A 25420-nucleotide genomic window follows, 5' to 3' on the forward strand; every position below is an offset into this window, starting at 1 on the left:
CGCTCCTTGGACCTAAAAAGGCCGAGCGACCTGTAGGCTCTCTCAACGTGAACCGAGACCCTCATTCTTCCTATCAATCTTACTCAGCCAGCAACGACCCGGGAAAACGGAACCGATGCTGGGAGACCGCTTCCCTCAAAAGTTTTTATCCGATGTTTTCACCATTGTGGATGAACGGATCCAATGGTAAAGGCAAGGATATCGCCTCCAAACTAATCCGACACTTTTCTTTGAGGGCTTCTTATAAAAGTTCTCGATGTGTTTTCTTCTCAAGATTCGAATTGAATCTTTAGGTTGACTGTGTAGCTAGAAAAGCGTATAGTATAGAAAGGGAATCCTGAGGGCAACAGGTTCCGTATTAGACTATAGCTTCTGCTAGTCAACGGCGAGAACTAAAACACTGAGGGCAACAGGTTCCGTATTAGACTATAGCTTCTGCTAGTCAACGGCGAGAACTAAAACACTAACCTGCGAGCTCGAAGCAAAAGTGAGGAGCGCGCGTAAGGGTTTGAATGAACAAAGTAAAATAATGAAATTGATTCTTTTCGACACGAACCTGAGGGCAACAGGTTCCGTATTAGACTATAGCTTCTGCTAGTCAACGGCGAGAACTAAAACACTAACCTAACAGCACAGTAAGAGAACAAAAGTGAAAGTAAAAAGAGATCAGAAAAGAAAACGATAACTTGAGATAATGTAGATAAGATATCACTACCTGCGAGCTCGAAGCAAAAGTGAGGAGCGCGCGTAAGGGTTTGAATGAACAAAGTAAAATAATGAAATCTAAGTTGAAGATAAAGACTATTAGACTCGTTGGTAAATGAGAAATCAGGAGAATGAATTTAGGAGAAACTTACTGATTCTTTTCGACACGAAAAGAAGCAGAAAAAGAGAGGAAAAGAGAATTACAAAAAGAGAAAAGATAAACCCAAAAGAATCCACCATTTTACCCCTTGATTCAACTTCCCAAATAACCCCTTTGTACTCTTCCCTGATTTTCACACTAGTCACTGCATGACAGATCTTGATCTAGTCCAACGCTCACAACTTCTATTTCTATAAAACATCCAATTGCCATAAATGGATAGTGATCTTTGACTACATAACAAGATAGTAACTTAACCTATCTTAACACACCCCCTCAAAGAGCATTATCCTACAAACCTCAAACCCATAGCTTTCCTAAGATTTGAAAATTGTTCTTTAGGAAGTTGCTTAGTTAGAAGATCTGCCACCATCAAATGAGTAGGACAGTGTTTGATTGTGAGATCCCCTTTCTTAACAACTTCTCTGATCCAATGATAATGTATCTCAATATGTTTAGTACGTGCGTGAAATATTGATTTTGATGTTAAGTGAATTGCTCCCAAATTGTCGCTTTGAAGTACAGTAGGATTAGGATCAGTGAAACCAAAACGTGTCATCATATTCCTTAACCATAACAACTCTTGACCAGCCTCCGTGATTGCGCGATATTTGGCTTCCGTCGAAGACAGTGCTACCGTTGGCTGAAGACGGCTTCTCCAAGAAATTGGTCCTCCAGCTAAGACAAATACATAGCCAGTAGTCGAACGCCTGGTGTTGGGATCCCCAGCCCAGTCAGCGTCGCAATGAGACACTGGACATTGGAAACTTCGTTGACCGGCTACAGTGCGAGGTTCATTTCCTGAATACACAATACCGATGTTGATGTTGATTGTATGATTTAAATAACGAAGAACATGCATTGCTGAATCCCAATGAAGTTTGCTGGGATTTTCGAGATGTTGGGAAAGCACACCAACAGCATGAGCCATATCCGGGCGAGTGCATTGAGCCAAGTACATCAATGAACCAACAACACTTCTATAAGGAAGTTTGGTTTTGGCGAACTCTTCACTCTCTTCTTCAGTTGATTTTAATAATTTAATATTAGGAGACAGAGGAGTGATAGCTGGTTTTGAATTTGCCATGTCGAAACGTTGAAGAACAGTTAAGGCATACTGTTGTTGGGACATTGAGTAAGTGTTTTCATCAATTCGTTGGATTTGAATACCGACTACCGTATGAGCTAACCCTAAATCCTCCATTTCCCACTTGGACGAGATTTCAACTTTAAAAGTAGCAATATCATTTCCAGTAATAGCCAGATCATCCACATGAACGTAGACAGCAGTAAACAATTTACCCACAGATCTGATATATATGCAATGATCTATTTCACATTGATAAAAGTCTATCTCAATTACAAATTCCTCCACATCATCTTGCCAGATTTTTGGTGACTGCTTGAATCCGTAGAGTGATTTCTTCATTCTCCAAACCTTTCCAACAGTTGAAGAAGTACGATAGCCTTCAGGGATTTCAACATACAGTTCTTCATGAAGAATACCATTAAGGAAAGCTGTAACAGCATCCATTTGGTGAATTTCCCAACCATGGATAGCTGCGATGGCCACAAGGATGCGTAGAGAACCTGGCTTTCCCGTCGGCGCAAACGTTTCTCCGTAGTCCTGACCAGGTATTTGGGTGTTTCCCATTGCTACAAATCTAGCTTTGAACTTAATACCACCATCAACTAACGTCTTCTTTCTGAATACCCACAAGCCTCAAATCACGTTTCGATCAGTTGGACGATCTACCAACACCCAAACTCCTTTCTCCCTGAGCAAATTAAACTCTTTATCACAAGCTGCCTTCCATTTTTCACTTTCCGACGATGCCATAGCTCGTTTATACGATTTAGGATCTGGAGATGAGAAAACACTGCTTAAGTGACATTCGGGAGGGAGACAGGCAAAGAAAGATTCCGTGATAAAATCAAAGTCGAACTCTGCTCCAGCACACATCCCTCCGAGATTATCGTGGAGTTTCTTTGAAGATCTTGCTGAGCGTCGAGGAGGGTCCTGAATTTGACTTTTCGAAGATTTTACTTCCGAACTGGGGATTGGTGAAGTAGACAAAGGTGATGGGAGTTCCAAAGCCGGATTTTGAGGTAATGATTCTTCTAAGATATCCTCCTCATCATCAAAGAAGCGAACTTTGACTGAGTTTCTCAGAGGTTCAGTGGGTACGAGTGGAAGATTGGTAGGAATGGTCTTAAACGGAAAAACATCCTCATTAAAGGTTGAATGATGAGTTATGTAGATTTTCTTTGAGGTCAGATCATAGATATGAAAATTAAAGTTATCTTGCTCGAAGCCCACGAGTACACCTTCAGAGCTGACAGGAGAAAACTTTGAGGGTCGAAGTTCTTTACGAATTAAACCAAAAGCTTGACATCCAAAAACACGCAAGTGGTTAATTGAGGGTTTTCGAAAGAACCAGACTTCAAAAGGTGTCTTTCCGTTTTCAAGAGCAGTAGTTATACACCGATTGGTAAGGAAAACTGCTGCGCTGCATGCATAATACCAAAATCGAATAGGCATAGCTGCTTCAAGCATCATCGAACGAGCCCTGGTAACGATAATTCGCATACCACGTTCGGATACTCCATTTTCTTCAGGTGCATGTCCTGAAGTTAAATGAAGAGTAATTCCCAGCTCCCGGAGTTTGGAACCGAGCAAGTTATTAAGGAATTCACTTCCCCGATCAAGAGTGAATTGCTTAAGAAGACATCCTGTTTGCCTTTCAGCAACAGCAATATAGGCCATGAAAGCATCATAAACTTCTTCTTTTGTTTTGTCACCAAGTGGATAGATGTGTCGATACGCGGAAAAATCGTCACAAAATAAAATAAAGTAATTTTCATTGTTTACACCGGTTGTTCTGATTATACCACTTAAATCAACATGGACATTCTCTAAGAAGGTACAAGCACGGGGTCTGGTTTTATTGTGAGGTAACTTTGTATTTTTAGACAATGAACAAATATCACAATTTAAATCTTCATCAAGATATTGAAATTCCTCCACACTCTCCAATTTAGCCATCAATTTTAAGTACTTGTTGCTAACATGCCCTAATCGACGATGTTGAAGTGATGCAGTAATTTCAGTAACAGAAGCTGAAGTTGAAGAGGTTGAAGCAGAGTGTTGTCCACTCACAGGTTCGAGAAGAATGAACATGAGGTTGTTGTCCGAGATGAAACCATTGAAGATTGCGAGACCATTCAATACCAACGAGAAATTCGTTCCATCGTGGAAAAGTTCCCTGACTCCTTGCTTCTTTAGAAGAGCACCAGCTATGAGGTTTCTTGAAAGCTCAGGAACATAAAGACTATTTTTGAGTTCAAAGGGTGTTTCATCACCAGCTAACAATTTCGCAACTCCTTGACTGTGAACCGCTAAAGAAACGTCACCCCCAGCAAGTTTAAGTCTTTTACTAGCATCATCGATTTTAACAAGGGTTGCTTGATCAAAAAATTTCTTGTCTTTAAACATATGATGTGTGGCTCCCGTATCATGGAGAGCCCAGTCACGAGATGATGAAAGAGCAGACGAAACAGAGGCGCTTATGTCAGGGTCTTCTTCAAATTCCGAAGGTGAAGCCGAAGGTTGAGCTGCTTCCGATTTCTCGATGAGGTTTTCGTCGAATTCGACATTTAAAGAGAGAAAAGCTAAACTAGCCGAAGCGTTGTTCACACTCGAGTCAAAGACTTTCTTGACACCTTTGACAGTTGGTGATTTAGGTCGTTGAGGCGCTGAAGAGCTAGCGGTTCCACCCCCGGTTTTTCCTCGAATCTTGGAGAGAAACGCCTGTCGTTTATCCACGTTTTCAGGTTTCGACCAACAATTCTTCGCAAGATGTGGACCGTAACACTCATCAGGAGTGCATTCACCAGAAACTTTCTTGGTCGGGCGAACTGATACAGCGTTGACTTCTCGGATAGCAGCACTGCTCCATCCGTGTCGTTCTTCGTATTTTCGGAGATAAGTCCCAACTCCTTCACGAGTTAACGGGACAACGGTATTATGAATATACTCCTTTGTCTCGATCGACAGTGAAGGGATAGCACCGATCAACATTCTGGCTGATTGAATGTCTGAAAGTTCGCCCTTTAGGCGATAAAATTCTCTAATGAGATTTTCAAACTTATCAACGAAAGAAGAAAGAGAGTCGGCTTTAGTAATTTGACAGCCATAAAGAGCCTTCGTGACAGCTTCAAGTTTGTCTTCTGAGACTCGATTATGATAAGACTTGAGGAAGTTCCAGCATTTGAATGGATCGTAGATGATTTCACAAGGATCGGCTGGATCGGTGAGATGGTTACGAGTTCTGATGTTATTGACGGAATCCAATCTATGTAGAATGAACGTAGTTAAATTAAAACGAGTCTTTTCAAGCTCTTCAGCTGATAAAGCTGAGTTACGATAATTCTCGGTCTTGACATAGTGATGGAGTTCAAGGGATCGAAAGATTTCCATCAAGGATTGGCTCCACTCTATGTAATTCTCGTCAGTCAAATCTTCAGACACCTTGTATTTACTCAAGGCATTATTCATAATCTGAGAATACTTTTGAATCTGATCGCCGAACACTCTGGAGTCGACATTCTCAGACATCGCGTTTGATACAGGATTTCTTGACACTGAATTTCCTAAGGATAAGTCGGAAGACACAGGATTTTCTTGATCCTGAAGAGCCGTTCTAGATGAATCGGCCGAACTTGAAGTGCTTGATCCTTCAGTGACTGTTGAGTTATCTTGTGAATCGTCGAAAGATTGATCGACGTTCTCGGAACTCATACAAGCTTAAAAACGGTTCGAATAGATCGTTAAACTCTCGCTACCATATAAAAGTTCTCGATGTGTTTTCTTCTCAAGATTCGAATTGAATCTTTAGGTTGACTGTGTAGCTAGAAAAGCGTATAGTATAGAAAGGGAATCCTGAGGGCAACAGGTTCCGTATTAGACTATAGCTTCTGCTAGTCAACGGCGAGAACTAAAACACTAACCTGCGAGCTCGAAGCAAAAGTGAGGAGCGCGCGTAAGGGTTTGAATGAACAAAGTAAAATAATGAAATTGATTCTTTTCGACACGAACCTGAGGGCAACAGGTTCCGTATTAGACTATAGCTTCTGCTAGTCAACGGCGAGAACTAAAACACTAACCTAACAGCACAGTAAGAGAACAAAAGTGAAAGTAAAAAGAGATCAGAAAAGAAAACGATAACTTGAGATAATGTAGATAAGATATCACTACCTGCGAGCTCGAAGCAAAAGTGAGGAGCGCGCGTAAGGGTTTGAATGAACAAAGTAAAATAATGAAATCTAAGTTGAAGATAAAGACTATTAGACTCGTTGGTAAATGAGAAATCAGGAGAATGAATTTAGGAGAAACTTACTGATTCTTTTCGACACGAAAAGAAGCAGAAAAAGAGAGGAAAAGAGAATTACAAAAAGAGAAAAGATAAACCCAAAAGAATCCACCATTTTACCCCTTGATTCAACTTCCCAAATAACCCCTTTGTACTCTTCCCTGATTTTCACACTAGTCACTGCATGACAGATCTTGATCTAGTCCAACGTTCACAACTTCTATTTCTATAAAACATCCAATTGCCATAAATGGATAGTGATCTTTGACTACATAACAAGATAGTAACTTAACCTATCTTAACACTTCTGCCAAACTGCATCAATCTACTCACGTCAAGTCGGTCCTCTCTCGTGGCCTCAAGTCAATGCAATCAGCGATCCAGAAAATTGCCGACATTTCCTTTGTGACGGATACTTTTTGTTCGGCCGATTTGTTTATCGATTACCTTTTGGCCAACAAACAGAATGTGCCGACTCCGATTGGACATCACTTCGCTTATGAAGTCATTCGGGACTATCAATGTCCCCGGGACCCTGATCACCATCCTAGTGAAACATTCACTCGCACTGCGGTCTCCATCACGTTGGACCTATTCCGTGAGGCGAACTTACAATACCCAGATGTTACTGATCTCCTCTACCAATGGCACACCGAAGGCCTTTACTCAACTAGCCCTCGGTGCTGCCCAAACTGCCGAGCCACTCGCAAACAGCAAGCTACGGCCCGGCGAGAATATCCTGATGATGAGGATGAAGTGTCAAATGGCGTCCCAGACAGTGCGAACGAACTGCCTCAACTCTATGAGCGCAATCGATTGGACTTCTCTTCGGCGCCTATGAACCTCTACTTCCACCTGGGCAACGCGGCTGGTCTCAAAGAAGATGATCGCGATAGCTTCATGGGCGATATGGAGTGGCCGGAAACGCTCACCTTCAACGATGTCTCGTATCACATTGTCTCGCGGGGTTTTTGGGGCTATTGTCACTATTGGTGCAAGGTGGTCAGGCACGTCGATGGAGCCCAGGGCGTATGGTTTTACGACGATCGCAAGGACGATGGTCGCGCACAACTCCTTGGAAGAGAGCTCACTTTGATTGCAGGCGCTCAACCGATGACTAGTTGGCTTGTTTACGCTCGCAAGGCTACCTCTGATGAACAGAAGATCATCAAAGCCAACATAGCCAAGATTAGTCATAAGAATCCAGAAACGCAAGGAGATCTGCCTTTTGTTTCCGCCGTGGACTTAGAAGGTGTCGAACAAGAAATTGAAAAACTTTGTGAAGAAGCAGAAAAAGAAGATGGAGAAGACGAGATTGAAGAAGACATCCCTACTGTACCAGTTGATGTTGGTGTTCCCACCTCGCAGATGGGTGACTTGGCAAAGCATGCTTTCTCATCAACATGTATGTCTTCTTTGATCACATCATTCCCAAACCTCAAAGTGCCTTAACCTCACTTTTCAATTGATCAGGTCCACCGGTTGATGGTCACCTTTGTATGGCCGGCCTTTCTTTGGAAGAGAAGGCTACGAAGGCAAAGGATGCCTTCTCCTCAACTTGTAAGTCTTCGTCCATCCCTGATCACTGGACTGCCACCGATGATTGAAGTGTTCCTTCTTTGATCGTCGGCACGTGGCAGGTCCGCCAGCCATCAATCACCTTCGCCGTGATGGTATTGCAGAAGGCGATAATAATTCCGGTGGTCAACCTTTTTCACAACCGAATGCATCCGGTTGCGACAGTGCCACCAAAGACGAGGACAAGGACCCTGAGCCGGCTCAGGGCCCCGTCAACGTACGCCTTTGTATCAAGCGACCTGCACCCGATTTGAGCCCGGTCAAATCCCCATCCCCATCACCTCAGAAACTCGTGACCAAGGCTAATAAGGGAGGTTCAAAGGGCAAGAAAGGTGTTTCAAAAGGCGAAGTACTTCAGGATATTAAACCCAGTTTACCAATTGTAGAGAAAGGTGGTGGGAGGGGGATAGAGGTCGAAGCTAAGGGTAAAGTAGCTAAGCCTAAGGCTAAGGGGAGGAAGCCAAAGGTGGCGCGAGTCTAGTTATAGCAATAAGAGTCTAGTTGTATTGTATTCATGCTTCTGGGTTTTTTCTTTCTTGTTTACGTTCAAATACTCTGTTTGTTGATCATGATCGCGAGGGTAAGCGCGGGAGTCATTTTCTTTTTTTTCTTTTTCTTTGGTTCTTGTCTTGTTTTATGAGTTAGGCGGCCTTTTAAGAAATGCAGATTGGCCAATTAAGTGGTGGAATCGTGATTTGCGCACTTGTCGAAGAGAGAGTTACATTGCATGTGGTAAGACCTTTTGTTGAAAGCACAATAAACTCGACAACAGAGCGTGTTAACTTTAACTTGAATGTTACACCACTTTTTTTTCAGTTGTGGTGTAAAATTCAACTTGGGAGGTGGCCTAATACAAATTTGCGCTCCTGCCCCCTGCACTGCTTATTCTGTGTAAGGCCGTTGGTGTGCAAAAGTAGGGTTTTGCCACCCAAAAGTGACTTTTACACATGATCTTTTTGCATTCCATATGAAGTGTAAGAATATCGAGTGCAAAAGTCAATGTTTGGCGGGCGGTTTACAAAAATACACTCATGGCTTTACACATCACCTTTTTGCACTCCAGATTTTGGGGCGGATGGAGTGTAAAATTGTATTTTACCCCAGTCACTGTGCATTTTTACACTCCTCCGGTTTTACACTCCTTTTCGAGTGCAAAACGGTTGAGTGTAAAAATCTCTTCACCGATTTCAAATTAGGCTCTCAAATCCACATTTGAGTTTCTTCAATCATCATTCATGATAATAATGTCATTTTGGTGCTGTGCCAGGTGAGCAAAAAAAGCAGAGTCGCCTGATTACCTTGGCCAAGGAAAACCACAGGTTGGTGTTGGTTTTCTTTGCTCAACCTTGTTTCCTTTGCACACGGGGAATTAAAGAATCAAGATTGAGCTTTTGCATATGTAGTGTTGTGACATGTAAAGAGAGTGTAAGGTGTCCGAGACCGAATCTTGGCCAGTAAATCCCCATGAATCCCATTTTGTCAATACACCATCTGATTCGTAGCCACCCCTTTCTTCACCTCAAATGGCTCAACCTTTTCTCCAGAAGTTTTACCTCAGGTCTCCTCACATCTTTCTCTCTGGTCCTTCAAACTTTCAATCCCGTTATCTTTCTGGATCTTCTTGTCGAAATTTCTACCGCCACTCCATCTTCTTCCAACAAACCACTAAACTTGAAAAACCTTCTCCCACCAAACCGAAAACCTCTGATCAGCTCAATAAACCGAATCAATCAGAAACCCGACCTTCTGATCCGTCTGAAATTTTATCAAAGCTCTCACCTAGCTCTACCCAACCGGGTATCTCTTCACTCTCTATATCTTCTTTAACCGATTCAAAAGAAGATACTCATTCCGAACCTCAGGATGTACCACAGCTTGTGAGTTTACGATCTTCGTTCGATGATCCCTTGGTCGGTCTTGGTACTCCGTTTGGTCAGCCAAACTCGTCCATGAACACCACTTCAAGTCCACACGCGTCATTCTGACGGTCATGTTTGTTCGGCTCATATTTTATGTAAACAGTCTCCGATCAACCTTCCACCGGGTCATCGGTACCGCAGCCAAACGAACCTTCAGTCTCGAAACCCAATAAGCTCAAGGCAATCCAGCCCAAGTCCTCAGCAAAGGCCGAGCTACCCAGAATTCTACCTCCTCATCCCTTCAATACACATGAATTTGTCAGACAACTAGAAACTTCAGCCTTTGGTCTTGAAGTCTCAAGAACAATAATGAAAGTAGTGAAAAAAAGTTTAGAAACCTCGGAACATCGATGGTTACTCTCAGGTCCAAGTGGAGGAGTCGTCTCTAGAGCATATGCAGAAGGACAAGCATATTTATATAATGCAGCATTAGGAGAGTTAAGAACGGAAGTGAAAGTGAAAACAAGAAATGATGGGATCGTTTTGAAAAGTGCAAGTAATGTATTACAACGTGAGATTGATTCTTTGAAACAGAAAATGAAAGAGGATGTGGATGGATTAAAGAATGAGATTCAATTAGAGATGAATGGAAGGAAAGAAGAAGCTAGTGATGATCAGAAAAAACTCGAGTTGGCTATTCAAGAGTTGAATAGTAAGGTCAGTTGATTTTTTCGATATCTATGATATAGTTTGAACTTTTAAGATTGATGATCGCTTTATCAATCTACAGTTCACAATCTTAGTTGGAGATGTCAGAACTGAGATCGAGACACGCAAATGGATCACAACGCGACGCTGCATTGGTAAGAACAGCTCTCTTTGATCTTTATGAATCACTCATCAATAACCATCGATCACCTTTCTGTCGTATGTAATAGTCGCGATCGCGTCCTTAGCACTCTGTGTTATAATCTTCACCGCCCTCGAATCGAATCAAATCAATCCAGTTTCGTCATCCGCAACTAACGCACAAAAACAACTTCAAAGAGAAGTACTCAAGACAGTGGAAGATCTGGGTATCACTCCAGCTAGGGATGAAAGTGATTCAGGTTACTCGAGCGGTGTGTTTGGACAAGGGAAACGGATTGGAGATGAAGATAATCATGACGGAAACACTAGCTTTTGAATGTCTATGATACTCAGAGGCATGTGCAGAGACTTGTATCATATACTGGAGATCTTTGACCATAGACCAGACTTCAGAGTGGAAGAGTAAATGATAATGAAGCAAGGTAGTAAATGACAGCAGCACATACATTAAAAGATTTTGTGGATAAGTATAGATTGTACATGATGTAGGTTACGAAAGTTGAAGATAAAACAATGGAATTTGATCTAAAATGTTGTTAATCATGCTGGGTGAAGAAGTCTGGTGTAATTTTTTGAGCCTAACAACTGCCTTGACCACATTAAGGGCACGGTTGCTTAAGGAATTTTGGACCAGAAATCATATTCTGTAAATTTTTTAATGCAAAAATGAAACATGCACCACCAAATAGCCACTTTAAATTTTTCAGGACATGATTACTCACCAGAAATTGCTTAAATAAACACGCCCTAAGAGTTGTTGTTGGCACTCTAAAGGCAAACCTTGTTCTTGTTAAGCTCTTCAATGATCATCTAAAGAAATGACTTGTTTCTCTTCAGAGTGAAGTAGAATTACAAACTTTCCCTTTACCACAAGAGACCGCATTGCAGGTTGAAGTCATCAACGTATTCAATTATTGATCTGGTTCGACTCCAATAAAAATTGTACAGTCAAACCGGAAAAGCTTGTCACAAATTCCCCGCCAATTTGCTCGAGTTCAATTATTGATCTGGTTCGACCCTAATGAAAATTGTATCTCCTAATTCTTGAGATGGTTTATCTCACATTTGCAAATGATTCACAAAACTGTGAGTCTTTCATTTGCCATCGAAATGAATACCCGACGGACTCGGGGCTTTATCCGAATCACCATGAACATAAAAAGGTTTGCATTCGGAATTCAGTTGAGCGCTTGCACCACATCAGATCATTACGTCATCATCATGTCCTCATCCAATCATCCGGTGACTAACTTCATTCCTCCTGCGTAAGTCAAACTCATTGATCTCTCTCAATAACAAAGAAAATGATTTCGGAAATTAAGATGAAGTTGTTCGTAGTACTTGGTCACTCATTGAACACCTTTTTACTGATTTTGGAAAACAAAAATTAAAAGAAGTCATCAAATTTGTAGAAGTAAGTTTCATCATAGAACCCTTGCTTCAAAAAAACCAATCACAATCTAAAGTGTTCTTTTTACTTATGCACCTTTTTGTTTTGTTTTGAACTTTTCTTTTTAAATAGGAAGAATGTTTACCAGCAGAAACAATCTATCTTTCACAAATTTCAGATGATCCAAATAAACGTTGGAAAGAAGTGCCTAAGATTATGGAAGATTTAAAAAACAAAGCTAAATCTCTTGGTCTTTGGAATCTTTTCCTTTCAAAAGCACATTAGTTAAGTCTCATTTTCTCAAACAGACAAAAAAACATTAGAAAGAACTATATCATTAACATATATATGCGTGTGTGTTGTTTATTCTATAGTCCTGGTGAAGGTGTACCTTTAACTAATTTAGAGTATGCAGTCATGGCAGAAGTGATGGGTCATGCTATACGTATCGCCCCAGAGGCCATGAATTGTTCAGCTCCTGATACCGGTTAGTCGTGATTCTCATTCTTCCTCGTAGCTTCACATTTTGGAATCAACTGAGAAAGGATGTTTGGTTTGATTGGAAGAACAGGTAATATGGAAGTCTTAGCTCGGTATGGAACGGCTGCTCAAAAAGAACGTTGGTTGAAACCTTTACTTGAGGGTCGTATTCGTAGTTCATTTTCCATGGTGCGCATACACTGCAGATGAACTCAAACTAAACAGAATCTCTTCTCTTGGAGTCCCTGAATTAATATTACTCATTTCTTTACGTAGACGGAGCCCGACGTAGCTTCATCCGATGCAACTAATATCCAAACCAAAATAACTCTTGATCGAAAAACGTAAATATCTTACCATAAATTCTCAAAAACTTTCGGGAACTGAACTTGTCGTTTTTTCTTCTCTTGACCACAAAAATTGAACAACAGCAATGAGATTGTTATTAATGGTCGAAAGTGGTGGATCTCAGGAGCAGGAGATCCAAGAAACGATGTTCATTTAGTAATGGGAAAGTCAGATACGAATGCAGCAGTTCATAGTCAACAATCGATTGTGATCGTACCAGCCAATACAAAAGGAGTTCGACTTATAAGACCTATGCAAGTCTTTGGTTATGATGAGTTGAGTGATTCGGAAAGATTTGTTTTGATGTGATCCATGAACTTAAACTGATTTCGTTTCTTGTAGTGCTCCTGAAGGTCATTTTGAAATTGGATATGAGAATGTACGTGTACCGGTTGAGAATTTGGTGTATGATTGGGGAAAAGGATTTGAGATTATTCAGTCTAGATTAGGACCTGGAAGGATCCATCATTGGTGAGCACAAAAGTTCAAAATAGTGCTTTTTAAGCTCATCTAACCTTTTCACTCACCATTTCCTTCAATGTTGAAAAAATTAGTATGCGTTCTATAGGCCTAGCCGAACGAGCCATTGGGTTGATGTTACTAAGAATCACAGATCCAAAGAAAAAGACATTTGGAAAACAACTTTATCAACATGGCTCAGTAGCTGACGAATTAGCAAGATCACGTATCGAATTAGATAGTGTCAGATTATTGGTTTATGCTGCAGCTCATCAAATTGATGGAGTAAGAGCAAAAGGAGCCATGAAAGCTATTGGAATGGCTAAAGCGATTGTGCCCATGACAGTTGGAAAGATTATTGATAGAGCTATGCAAGTTCATGGTGGTGAAGGTGTTTCACAAGATCAACCTTTGGCTAGTATGTTTGCTGGAGTAAGAACTTTAAGATTTGCGGATGTAGGTTTCAAAACTTGATATGTGATCTTTCTTTTTTGATGGAACGTGTAAAATGGAAGAACTGAACTTTTTATCACTGTTTTTCTTTTCTTTTGCAGGGTCCTGATGAAGTTCATCAAGGTCAAATTGCTAAACAAGAATTGAAAAGAGTTCCATTGTTGAAAGCTAGAATGGAGAAAGTTAAAGAAAGTGAAGTGATTCTTTCAAAACATTATAAAATTCCTGATACAGCTGATTGGATTCGATCTAAGATTTGAAAAAAGTAAATTGAAGTTGAAGTTTGTAAAAGGGAGGGGTAGAATAAAAGATGGACAGTTTTTTGTTTTGGTTGAAGAGGTTGAATTTGTAAGAGAAGGGGTATGATTATGGATCATTGATGTTGCAAAGGGTAGTCCTATTTGATGTATTTATTTGAAAGTGTAATATATGTTTTATTTTTGTATCGTTTTCTGAATATTTATTATTTAGTTTTCAAGAAGTTTATGAAATATTGATCCAATATTTACCAAACCAATATCAGTCTTTCGTTTACAATATAACTCCATACACACATATAGAGAATTGATACATACACGAACCCAACCTGGGATCCGCACGGAGTTTCACAAGGTATCAGCATAAAATATGCTGATACAAAAGGGAATGCTTTACTAATTTTTTTGAAACCTTCTTTGAACCTTGATCATTCTGATAATTTTGAACATTTTTGAGCCAATTTTTCAACAAAAATACCACCTAATATATATTGTTATCTTGATGTCAACTTTTTTTTTGGAAAATCTGAAGGCTCCTGAGATTGTTTTGGTCCTTGCAGGTACTAACAAGGTAGTATCTGCAACCCTCCTCTACTTTGATTATCTGCAACCAAAGTTGAGATGTGAAAAACCTGGAGAAAATATGGGCCTGGAGTTTTTATTTTTTTGATACCAGAATTGAACATCTTTATATCAAAACCTAAGTCCTTTTAGAATTTATCTATAGCCAACTTGTGGTTACAGTGATCAAATGCATCTTTTTGCTGTCTTTTCCATAGTGGTGAAGTTATCAACAAGCTGATACTGCATACTTGATTACTCTGTGGTTACTAGACTGTTGATCAGTGCAATAATCACTACAACATATGACATCTTTACCCAGGGGTATAGAAAAGTAGTGTGGGCATAGAAAACTATTGGTAGGGTACTTTTCTATACCAATAAAAAATGCTTTTGATAAACCTATGTAAGATATTTCAGATTGAGAAATTGAGTATCATCTTTGCCCTGACTCAGCTGTATGTATTGGGACCCAAAGGCAGTGCTACAGTGCACAGAATCTCAATTTTCTGTTTTTTGATATTTTTATCCTAAAATACAATTCTATGGTGATAAAAGAGATCCTCAACCATGTTCAGCAATGTATGTGAGTATGTATGCACAATCTACACAGGTTGACAGACACTTTTTACATATGTACCACCCACTTTGGCAAAAAAAGTTGCATTAATAATTTAATGCAACTTTTACATCACGGTGAGAAAATTTCTCACCGTGTATATATATGTAAAACCACACAACAGTGTGCTTGTTAGAAAGGTTCTTTAACCAAGTAAAAAGTGAAATCACCATGGTGATAATGAATCACAATGGTGTCTTTTACCATTTGGTAAACAAGGTCATTTGTTGATTGAGTTCAAAAACCAAAAAAAAACTTAATTGCTCTCATCGCTCTCAATATCATCTACCCGTTCAACTTCTGCAATTATTTTTTAAGCAATTTGATTGATGATAACATGGTCAATGACCAAGATCTTCACTGTTGGCAGCAAAGTTGAATTGGTGGAAATGACGTCTTTTGAGGAAGTCGGATTCGAGTCTGAATCAACACCATGATGAGATCGAATGGATTTGAGATTGAAAAGTTTAAGTAGAGAAAAAGGTTGAGGTGGTGATGATTTGAATGGTTTGCAATTGAAGAGAAAAGGACTTGTAGAAAACAAAGAAAAAAATGGTGAGGTCCGAAATAACAGGTGGTGATGGCTTGAGAAGAGAGAACGATGAAAAGTCGCAGTTGCATTAATTTGAAAATATTTGACTTTTAGTTGTTTTCAAGAATACGCACAATCTTTGCACATATGTGCAGAAATCCATGTATCTCTTTTGTTGCATTTTTGTTTACCGAACGAGATTTTTGGGTGACATATGCGACCAAAAATCACTGTGCTTTTTTGGTGGTGCACAGTCGGTCGCATAGGTCACACACCGGTTGCCGAAGTGGGTGTACAATATGACTGATGGACCATGCTTTCCCATTGGACAAGGCTCAAGAAGGGCTTTGAGTCTAAATTTATATACAGTCCCTGTGGTCATGTGGATATTTTCATCTGTGGGTATAGAGCAGAATGGTATGTCTAGGCAGAGAGGACACTATCTCTATGGGTATAGAAAAGTACTTCACCCATAGTTTTCTATGCCCGCACTACTTTTCTATACCCCTGGGTAAAGATGTCATTTGGTGTAGTGAATGTCTGTGCACTTATCAGTAATTTGATAGACACACGGACTCTCGGTTCAGCTCAAGTATCCGGGATGTGCCCTACTGCACATATATCTCTGGTATTGGAATGGAGTTGCATTTATTTCTATTTTTCACATTTTTGTATTTGAATTCATAAGACTTCACAACTCTCTTTGGGAATGTTGTGCTTTTAGTAGGCCAAAGATAACCATCTCTGTGATAATTCCATAGGGGTTTCAAGTGATTGAATGGCACACTTGGTGTTGAGAAAATAGAAATGATATTATGGTCTGTGTTGTTACTAAAGATGTGGTTGAAGCACAAGACCCAGGTCTGTGCATTTACCAATTCTCTATATATTTGGAATGGAATTGAATTTGCAGTTCCAATGAAAATGTTTGTTCATCCAAGTAGACATGAGCCAAGATAAGATAAAGAAAATAATCAAAAGTTGTGTTTTTATTCAAAAAGAGGATTTGTATAAATCATGAAAGAAGCAATCTTAAGTTTAAAGATTGAAGAGAAATTTGCCAGGCCCCCAAAGTCAAAAACCAGCATTCAGGAAAAGGAACCAAGTAGAGAAAGAAAATAGAAAGAGGAACAACAAAGTAAAAAAAACAAGAGAGAAAGACAGATGCATTTGTCTAACCAGCTCACTACCCATTATACACCTGTCACAACTTACCACACTGCTCACCGTCTCATATTCCTCCATTGAGTCTACTTTTACAAGTATTGATATGAGAGCAGGCATTCAATTCCTTGTTAAGAATATGTAATCCAGGTCTTGTGAATTTCAATTGCAGGGTGCCAGGGTTTTTCATAGCTGATTCTAATCTCTAGTTTTTAAGGAAGTAAAGGATGGATCTAGACAACACAATAGACCCCTCTGTTGATGTATTCAAAACCTCTTCATAACTTGATCTTAGTCTCAATACATCATACCATGACCTCTTACATTCAAGAATCCAATGGAAAAGTAACCAAGCTGAAAATTTTACTTGTGATGTTCTAAAGATACCCATATTCTGTACTCTAAAACGTAAGAAATCTTGAAATGTCTTGGTTTTATTTGGAGCTAATTTCCTACTTTGATCTGTACTAAATGAGATTTTTTCAACTGGTAAACTTCCCCAAATCTTCATCAACCATTCATAACCTTCTTGTAAAGTTGAATTTACAATCTCTTCAGAAAGATCAAGTTGATGAATCTTCTGGGTTGTTTGTAATTGTAGTGAAAGAAATTGATGTGTTAAATGTTCAAGTCTGGCTTTCAGTGATTGATGAAACTCTTCACTTTTACACCTATGTTTGAAGTTCAACTTGATAAAGCTTTCTTGAAGATTCTTCATAAAAGGAGCCACAATAGGATCAACTGTAAACATTGATGGTATACTGGATGATTTGCGGACACGGTTCACCAAATTTGGTAAGAGGTCCTTGCAACCCTTAAGGTCATCAGTCTCTGGAAAACTTTCTTTGACACTCTTTTCCTTCTTTGCCATACCTTTCAAGGGAAAAGTGGGTGAGCCAATATGATTATCAGGTTGACCACTGTAAGTATTGGGATTCTCCAAGAGCCTTGTGCTAGTTGATGGATTTTGATTGATATCTGTTGAAATTCTTTGAGGTTCATTCATGAATTCTTGTGACTGTTTTGGTGGTTGGATTTCTGATTCAAGTATTCCAATATGCTTGTTCTGAATTATTGAACCCTGTGTAGGACAGTATTTCTTTGGAACCTTATCATTTTCTTTTGAGCTTCTCCTTTTGAATCCTGATTGGAATTTGAAAGAGGGTTCAATCCCTCCAAACTCTTGCTGATTGGCTTGGGTCAAATCATGATATTCATGAGCCTTATAAAGTACTGGCTTGTCATGAGAATGGGCTTCTGGTGTTGGATGAATTGTTCCTAAATCACTGTCTTTCTTCCCAATGGCTCCATGTGAGTCAATATTTCCAACCAAATGCATATCATCATTCATGGAAGATGGGTTCCAAATTCCAAAGGGGTGATTTTCAACTGGATGTATATGAGGCAAAAATAGCTGTGGTCCTTGAATTCCATATAGATCCCCCACCTCTAAATCATGTAGTGCTTCCTGATTTCTGCTGGAGGATAAAATATCTTTGTATACATGATTTGGTTCATGTATTTTAATTAAACTCATTTCCCAATCATCTTTATTTGTTGGATTATGAAATATGTCAAGGGGAAAGTTTGAACCTGAAGTTTGTGGTAGTCTGTGATTAATATTTTCTAGATGAACTGGAAAATCAACAGTAGGTAGCCCACGAGAATCCTCAAAGATGTCTTTTTTGTATGGGTCTTCATGCAAAATGTAGGCAGTTTCATACCCCTGACTCTGAGAGTTTTCTTTTGATATTCCATGCCAATTGTATTGGGTACCTAAACTCCTGGTATCATGTATGGGAAGTTCAGGATGATTGTAGAGTTGTTTGTTTCCCCAAATATTTCCATGATCTACCAGGTTTTTAGAATTGTAGATGTCCACGGAAGATTCTTCCCCATTGAGTATATCTGAATGATGATGCTTATCAGTGCGTCCATTTGAGCTGGGTGAGAAACCTGTAGTTGGATTGAAATTGGATTTTGAATTATATTTATTCACACATTCAATTTAAGTGATATGTCAAACTAAAGATAACAAGTATCTTACCTCTTTTGTTTCCTCTAAGCTCTGGTTTTTCCAGTCCCATATGAGATAAATCTTTTGAAGTCTCTTGGTTTGGGGAAATTCCATATTCATTTGAAATACTGTTAAGGTTGAAATTATCTGAGTCCCAATGATTAGGTTCAACTTGATTGTGATGAGGTATCATCTGATTGTTATGATTGGATGATATTTGTTTGTTTTGATTGATAATTTCTGGAGTATTGAAGATTCCAAGTGGGTGATCCTGATAATCAATACATTCAGAGTTTCTAAACTCTGTCTGGAAGTTATTCATCCCAAGACCTCCAAAAGCCATGTCAAAGTGGATTGTGAAAAGAATGGTAAATATTGTAATGATATTTGACACTTTGAGGTGAACCTTGAATACATGGTCAAGCCAGATAAGCCCAGGGATGAAAGGATTCCAATACATCTTGTGGTGATAGATGAGCAGATGAGAGGTAATAGAAGATTATTTCACTGCAAAGAGATTATTGTACAGGCCATATCTCAATGAGAGATAGAAGTGCTGCCTTATCAAATTGAATGCATTTACCCTCCAGTGGACCAAGGCCTAAATGATTTGGTCAAACCTGCAGTTACAAATATGAAGGACTGTCTCACAAAGCTACATAGAAGAATATTCATTTCCCACACACCTGCCAAAACATACATGTCCCACATGGAGCAATTTCAAATTCAAGTTTCAAGATGATAAACAACATTGGGTAACCAACACTGGAACATGTTACAAGTCAGATACAGCAGAACAGATTTTACTTGGTTGTACATGTTGCGCTCTTGATGCAGCACACCGGTTACAAAAACTCTTGGATTGGGCACAGCATGCAGCTTTGTGTCAAAAAGCAATGCTGGGCTTCAAGTTGCAGTTGTGCTCCACCACCTACATGTGCAGTGTAATTGAGCAGGTAACTATTTAATTGAATAAAATCAATGATAACCACCTGGGTTCACAATCACAGCCAGCTGGTGGCAAAAGCAAATAATGTGCATTGTATTTGGATTCCATTGGTATGAATAAATGTTCTACTGAGCCAAGAATTTCTTGTGTATCTTTTAAGCCATTGTTTTGATCTTTGGATCCAGGATTGGTGCTCTGACACAGCACATAATCAAATCAAGTTGATATGTCAGCGTGATGATTTTCAAATGATCTCAATTTGAATAGTAGATTGAACTCATCTTTTTAAAAAGTCCATGCTTTGCCAATATGTTGACCATTGGCTCTGCAAGCCACAGGCTGTGATGGTGCCAGGTAATCACTTTGAGGGTAAGTTGAAGGAGCTTGTAGGTCAATTTATGGTCAAGTAAGGTTACAGCTGCTCTTATGTACCACCAACATATATATCTTGGATTGAAAAATCCAAGGTATCCTCAGATTTCTCAACCCAAGGCATCTATGTTGGCAGTGATGAAGGTGTGTCAGTTTTCTTTTGTTGTTCAGCGATTGTTTGGTATGTGTAATTGAATTGGAGAGAGACTAGCCGCCAACTAGTGTGCGTCAGACTTCCAGATCAACTGGTGCATCAGTGGTCCCGGGCACAACACTTGATGAAACACTGCTGCTGAAAAAATACTGACTTTGAAGTTATGGGAAGCTTTGGGTGAGTTTCCACTTAGAGCACTGCACTGATATGCACAGCAACTGGTCAGAAAAACCACAATGCTGGGTTGTGCAACAGCAACCATCAGAGTTGCTGAGCTGGTGTTGGGATATTGCATGAAGTTTCAACTTTCAACAATCTAGAAGGAGACTTCCTACTTCCCAAATTAAGTATTCCGATTCAACATAAGATCTACATCACTAGTTACTGAACACCAGCACCAGGACTTGTACTGAGACTTTTAACAAGGGAAACACACTAAGGATAGAATTGAATAGATGAATAAAAAAACAAAGGTATTATCTCAAGAGATTAGATGATTCCAGGTCCAGTTGATTGAGTTTGATCCAGGTGGATTAAAGCAAAGACTGATAAAAGAAGAGATACAATGAAAGACAAATTTCTGAAGGGAGTTTTCTGTCAAGATTGTTGTAGGAAAGAGTGTTTGTATAGATTTGAATGGGTTCTCTTATATCCTATTCATTTGAAAGTGTAATATTTCTGTTTGAATTGGATCTTTTCATCAACATTTATTCCCCAACCAAAGAACTCAAGGAAATCTTTTACCAAAAAGAAATTAATTTTATTTTCTTCACCAAAATGTAATACAGAAATAAGTAAGTTTAAATGAAATTGAAATTAAAGGTTCCAATGATCAAAAATAGAAAATGTGTTTATTCAAGTATGTATATTTAGAAGGGATTTGATTCAAGATTTGATAAAGAAAACAAAAGAATTGTGGATTTGTTGTAGAAGAGAATTGGGAATTGAGAAAGAAGAAAATTGGTCAATTCAAGATTTAGAGAGAGATATAAAATAATTCAAGAAAATATGGAAATTCAATTGATCAATTAAATTACACCAATACGATAAGAAGGGGTATAAAAGTTAGGAAATGAAGTGACCAAGGTTTGTTTGAAGAAGCAAGATTAGTTTGTGATTTTGATTGAGGAATTGATTGAGATTTTGAAGAAGTGGTGTTTGGAGTTTGTAAAGAAGATGAAGTGGATTGATTAAAACCCGGAATAAGAAAACTTGTCTATACATAAATATATATATATTCCAGAATTCATTCAGTTTTGAAGATCGATCATCAAGAAGGAGAGAGTCTTGAAATTGAAAAAACTTACAGATGGATCTAATGAACTTTTGGTAAGGTTTGATGAAAAATCAGTTGAATTGAAAGCTTTAATACGATAAAGTGTTACATTTAAAGTAAGACAAACCTACAAAGATGAACACTTTGAATTAATGAAATGCAGTAAAGAAAGATTGATGAGAGAAAGGTGAAAAGTGAAGGATTTGTTGGATTGGCTTAACTTGTTGACTTAAATTAAAGATCGTTTTGATATCATTCAATTCACATGTGTTTTGAAAACAAAGTTGTGAAGAATTCATAAAAGATGAACTTTGACAAAGACAACTAAAATCAGTCTGAATAGAAAATGACAAACAATCAATCGAAATCAACTTTTGTTTGATAGAATGTGAGCAGTTTTTTTTTCTGTTGAAGGGAATGGCAAAAGAAACTTACGATTGAACAACCACCTGAATTACCTATTGATGAAACATAACATGTTTGACCACATGAAGGTAATTCTGATAATGAGATTTGTCTTTTGGACAGAAAAATTGATGATTGGTTTGACAGTAATATCCAGCTTTGGATTACGAGGAATGAGAAAGAGATGATTGGATAGAATTGAAAGTTCATCTTTTGGTAAATCAATCGATTTCTTTTTCGTCAAAAGATGATGCTGATGATAATTATATTTTGTAATGGTCTGTCTTGAGTATCCAAAAGATGATATAGACAAGGCAAGTGATCGTAAATGATTGAAACTTTCAAGATATCAAGAACTGATTTATAAACATTCCATCAAGAGCATCACTTTCTTGCCGAATACAACGAACTTGATCGGATTTGTTTTGTTTGTTTGCTGTGAACTGATCATTAAAGAGTCACTTCATCTTAAGCACTGCCTTCTAAGATGTTTCATTTGCTGTGAACAGAATGAAAAAAAACTTCATCCACAGCATTACTCATCGATCGATCAATCTTCGGGTTAATCTCAATTCCAAAAAAGCTTTTTCAACCTTTCGAACCCAACTCAAGTGACCGATTTGAACCCGACTTCTTGGTCCGCCGTCCAGCTATTGCAAAAAGAGATCAAAAATGCATCTTCAGAGTTCTAAGACCGTTGAATTTCTTATTCATCGCTATGTTTGCCGCGCAGAGAGGGCTTTGTTAAGCTGATTGCCACGTTGAGATTAAGATGAGTGACTGAAAACCCATCCAAGAACTACAGCTTTTCAACCATTGATGGAGTTGCCATTTTCAGCATTTTTGCTCGAAAAGGCTATTTACAGAGTGCTCAGTGTAGTGACGTATTGATTACGTACAACGGTTTTGTTTTCCCCGAGTCTGTATGATCATGTGTATTGCCAAAGTGTGATTGTGGTTTTTGCGAGAAGCTTCTGGAATTCTCTAAATGGTAAAGAGCTGTTTACCACCGAATGAAAACCCATCAAGAGCTTTGATCACATTCTCAATCAAGCAACCCATTCAGCACACCCCTTCTTTCGAGAAATATCGAAAATAACATAACACGCGCATATCAAAGATATCATTCGAATTCGAATTGCGATTTGAAGATGCCTCTCAATTATTCAAAGTGGGATGCTCTTGAGGTGATCTAATCCAACATCAAATCAAGCGTAATGATATGATAGCTGACTTTAATTTTTCTTATCTTCTTAGCTCTCGGATGATTCCGACGTTGAAGTTCATCCAAAGTAAGTCAAGATTTCCTCAGCTTTCCTACGAATCGAAATCTTTACTGATCATCATTACTCTTCTTTAAATTTCAATCTGTAGTGTTGACAAACGTAGTTTTATTCGAATGAAACAAAGGAAGATTCATCAAGAAAGAGAAGAACGTAAGATGAAGATCGAATCATTCAAACATGAAGAAGAACTCAATCAGAAATTATTAAAAGAAATGAAAGATTTAATTAAAGAAGTTGAATCAGATGGAATCCAATCGATGAAAAAAACAGCTAGTCAACTTTCAGCTACAGGTGGAAGCGTACCACCAAGTGAAAATAAAGAACCTACGATTCAACAAATGGTCTTTAACTTATTAACTCAAATCTTATCAAAGGTTGAAAAAGATAAACCTGATGTTGGAGATGAAGATCAAGCTTGTCTTAAAGAACTTAATTTTCATTATACTAGGCTTTCTGAAAGAGAAGAAAAGAGAAAACTCGAATTGATACATGAAGAAGCTGAAGCCAAGAAACATATCACTAGTGAAGATGTACATGATGGATTTGATGTTTCGGTGAGTATAGAATCATTTAGTAGATTGATCTCACTGTACTCTTGATATAAGATGCCAAGATAAGTTTGCTGACTTTGAAAATTCCTTTTAGTATGTGGACAAGACTCCTTCGAAAGCTATTGATGAGACCGCTGCTCCATCTACCGCCACTAAATCCAAAAAAACTAGTATCGAAGTCTTGAATCCAAATTCGGTTGATTCATCTCTCGCTGCCCCTACAAACGCGGTACGTTACTTCGCCACCACTGCGTCTCTTCCACTCAGCATATACTGATTCCTTTCGTTGTATCTTCATAGGTCGATGCAGACTCATCTGACGATGAAGAGTTACCTCAACTTTCTTCATCAGCCATGAAATTTGCAAAGATCAAGGCATCTAATTACCCAGCTTCACTTGCAGCAATACAGGCTGATCCATCACTCTATCTTGATGAACTCACTACTGATGCTTTACTTGTGGAAGCCTTTGAGGCCGAGATGAGAGGTGCAAAGGAACATGCAAGGAATTGTGTACATCAAGGACTTTTGCTTCAATATTGTCGCAAGTTGGGCAAGGATGGTGTTAGCTTGTTTTTTCGAAAGTAAGTCTTGAGGCCTCATTCCAGCTGCTCTGTAGAGAGTTTGCCGTGTCCATCATGAAAGAAACTGATGTTTGCGATTGCACCCTCAGGGTCGGGTCCGGTGAACCCCGTGCGATGGAAGTCTTCATAACAGATGTACAAACAACTTACGAACGAATCGCAGGTAGATGTAAAACAATCAAAGAAGAACGAGCATCAGATCCATCAGGAGGAAAAGAACAAATCCAATTAGTAGCCACGAACCCGACTACATCGATCAGTTTTGAGATACCAGAAGGACCACCACCAGAAGATTTAAGATTACAAACCGAAGATGGAACCGAAGCGGAATTAGATGTAGAAGAAGTTCGAGGGTTTTTGAATGATCGATGGGAAACGTTTTGTTCGTTTCCAAAGAAACTACAAAAAGCACTTCAGACTAAGGAATTAGAAAAAGTGAATAAAGTGTTGGGTGAGATGGAAGTTCCAGAAGCCGAAAAAGTGGTACAAGATTTAGATCGGGTTGGGATTTTAAGTTTTAGTGAATCTGGAATAATTGATCAAACTGGTAAGGAATCTGTGAAAAATGAAGAAGATCAAAAGAAGGAGGAGGAGGAAGGAAAAGTAGATGAGGATCATGAGGCTGAGGAATCGGGTAAGAATTCGATTGAGATTCCAGAATGAAATGTGATTTGATGTTTGATTGAATTGAAAAAAAAAGTTGAATGAGATTTATTTTCCTTTGATAAATCTAATGTTTGATTGTGTTATATATCACTTCTTTCTTGTTTGTTTAATTTTCTATATATATAAAGGCATGTCAATTCTTTAACTTCTAATGTGAATGATGAATGATCAGGTTGAGTCGACATACATACATATAATCTATATTTTGCGGAACTAAAGTTTGATCTGATTCTCACAGCTTTGGAGACAAAAGAGCCATGAGATCTGATCCATTAGGATCCTATCGCATTGTTCTTGATTGATTCATGTTTTAATTTTTGTCTTTCTCTTACTTTGATACTTGAACTCAGAAA

General features: G+C 38.8%; 7 protein-coding genes across 7 annotated transcripts; 4 read left to right on the forward strand and 3 right to left on the reverse strand.

Moving 5' to 3' along the window:
* Positions 1–4537: 4537 nt before the first annotated feature.
* Positions 4538–5483, reverse strand: MELLADRAFT_69096 (uncharacterized protein; the record flags this gene model as incomplete). Its single annotated transcript, XM_007417925.1, has 3 exons — positions 4538–4542; positions 4565–5220; positions 5437–5483. 3 exons carry the CDS (start codon positions 5481–5483, stop codon positions 4538–4540), a joined length of 708 nt encoding a protein of 235 aa, XP_007417987.1.
* A 1867-nt stretch (positions 5484–7350) lies between these two features.
* Positions 7351–8296, forward strand: MELLADRAFT_69097 (uncharacterized protein; the record flags this gene model as incomplete). The annotated part of the gene is made up of 3 exons (XM_007417926.1): positions 7351–7642; positions 7711–7797; positions 7878–8296. 3 exons carry the CDS (start codon positions 7351–7353, stop codon positions 8294–8296), a joined length of 798 nt encoding a protein of 265 aa, XP_007417988.1.
* A 1042-nt stretch (positions 8297–9338) lies between these two features.
* Positions 9339–10860, forward strand: MELLADRAFT_95455 (uncharacterized protein; the record flags this gene model as incomplete). Its single annotated transcript, XM_007417951.1, has 5 exons — positions 9339–9612; positions 9678–9692; positions 9838–10391; positions 10465–10537; positions 10613–10860. 5 exons carry the CDS (start codon positions 9339–9341, stop codon positions 10858–10860), a joined length of 1164 nt encoding a protein of 387 aa, XP_007418013.1.
* Positions 10861–11754: 894 nt separating this feature from the next.
* MELLADRAFT_45930 (uncharacterized protein) lies at positions 11755–14189 on the forward strand (the record flags this gene model as incomplete). Its single annotated transcript, XM_007417913.1, has 10 exons — positions 11755–11809; positions 11883–11958; positions 12067–12218; positions 12309–12421; positions 12506–12603; positions 12691–12758; positions 12846–13037; positions 13105–13233; positions 13317–13677; positions 13776–14189. The coding sequence occupies 10 exons, from the start codon at positions 11766–11768 to the stop codon at positions 13932–13934; spliced, it is 1392 nt and encodes a 463-aa protein (XP_007417975.1).
* A 2823-nt stretch (positions 14190–17012) lies between these two features.
* MELLADRAFT_69100 (uncharacterized protein) lies at positions 17013–19284 on the reverse strand (the record flags this gene model as incomplete). The annotated part of the gene is made up of 2 exons (XM_007417927.1): positions 17013–18763; positions 18855–19284. 2 exons carry the CDS (start codon positions 19282–19284, stop codon positions 17013–17015), a joined length of 2181 nt encoding a protein of 726 aa, XP_007417989.1.
* Positions 19285–21489: 2205 nt separating this feature from the next.
* On the reverse strand, positions 21490–22190 carry MELLADRAFT_124245 (uncharacterized protein; the record flags this gene model as incomplete). Its single annotated transcript, XM_007417968.1, has 4 exons — positions 21490–21515; positions 21603–21702; positions 21797–21910; positions 22011–22190. 4 exons carry the CDS (start codon positions 22188–22190, stop codon positions 21490–21492), a joined length of 420 nt encoding a protein of 139 aa, XP_007418030.1.
* Positions 22191–23093: 903 nt separating this feature from the next.
* MELLADRAFT_50897 (uncharacterized protein) lies at positions 23094–25262 on the forward strand (the record flags this gene model as incomplete). The annotated part of the gene is made up of 6 exons (XM_007417915.1): positions 23094–23167; positions 23238–23272; positions 23355–23820; positions 23912–24046; positions 24118–24401; positions 24491–25262. 6 exons carry the CDS (start codon positions 23132–23134, stop codon positions 25062–25064), a joined length of 1530 nt encoding a protein of 509 aa, XP_007417977.1.
* Between the last annotated feature and the right edge of the window lie 158 nt (positions 25263–25420).

Source organism: Melampsora larici-populina (assembly GCF_000204055.1).
Source record: "Melampsora larici-populina 98AG31 unplaced genomic scaffold MELLAscaffold_81, whole genome shotgun sequence".
NCBI lineage: Eukaryota > Fungi > Basidiomycota > Pucciniomycetes > Pucciniales > Melampsoraceae > Melampsora > Melampsora laricis-populina.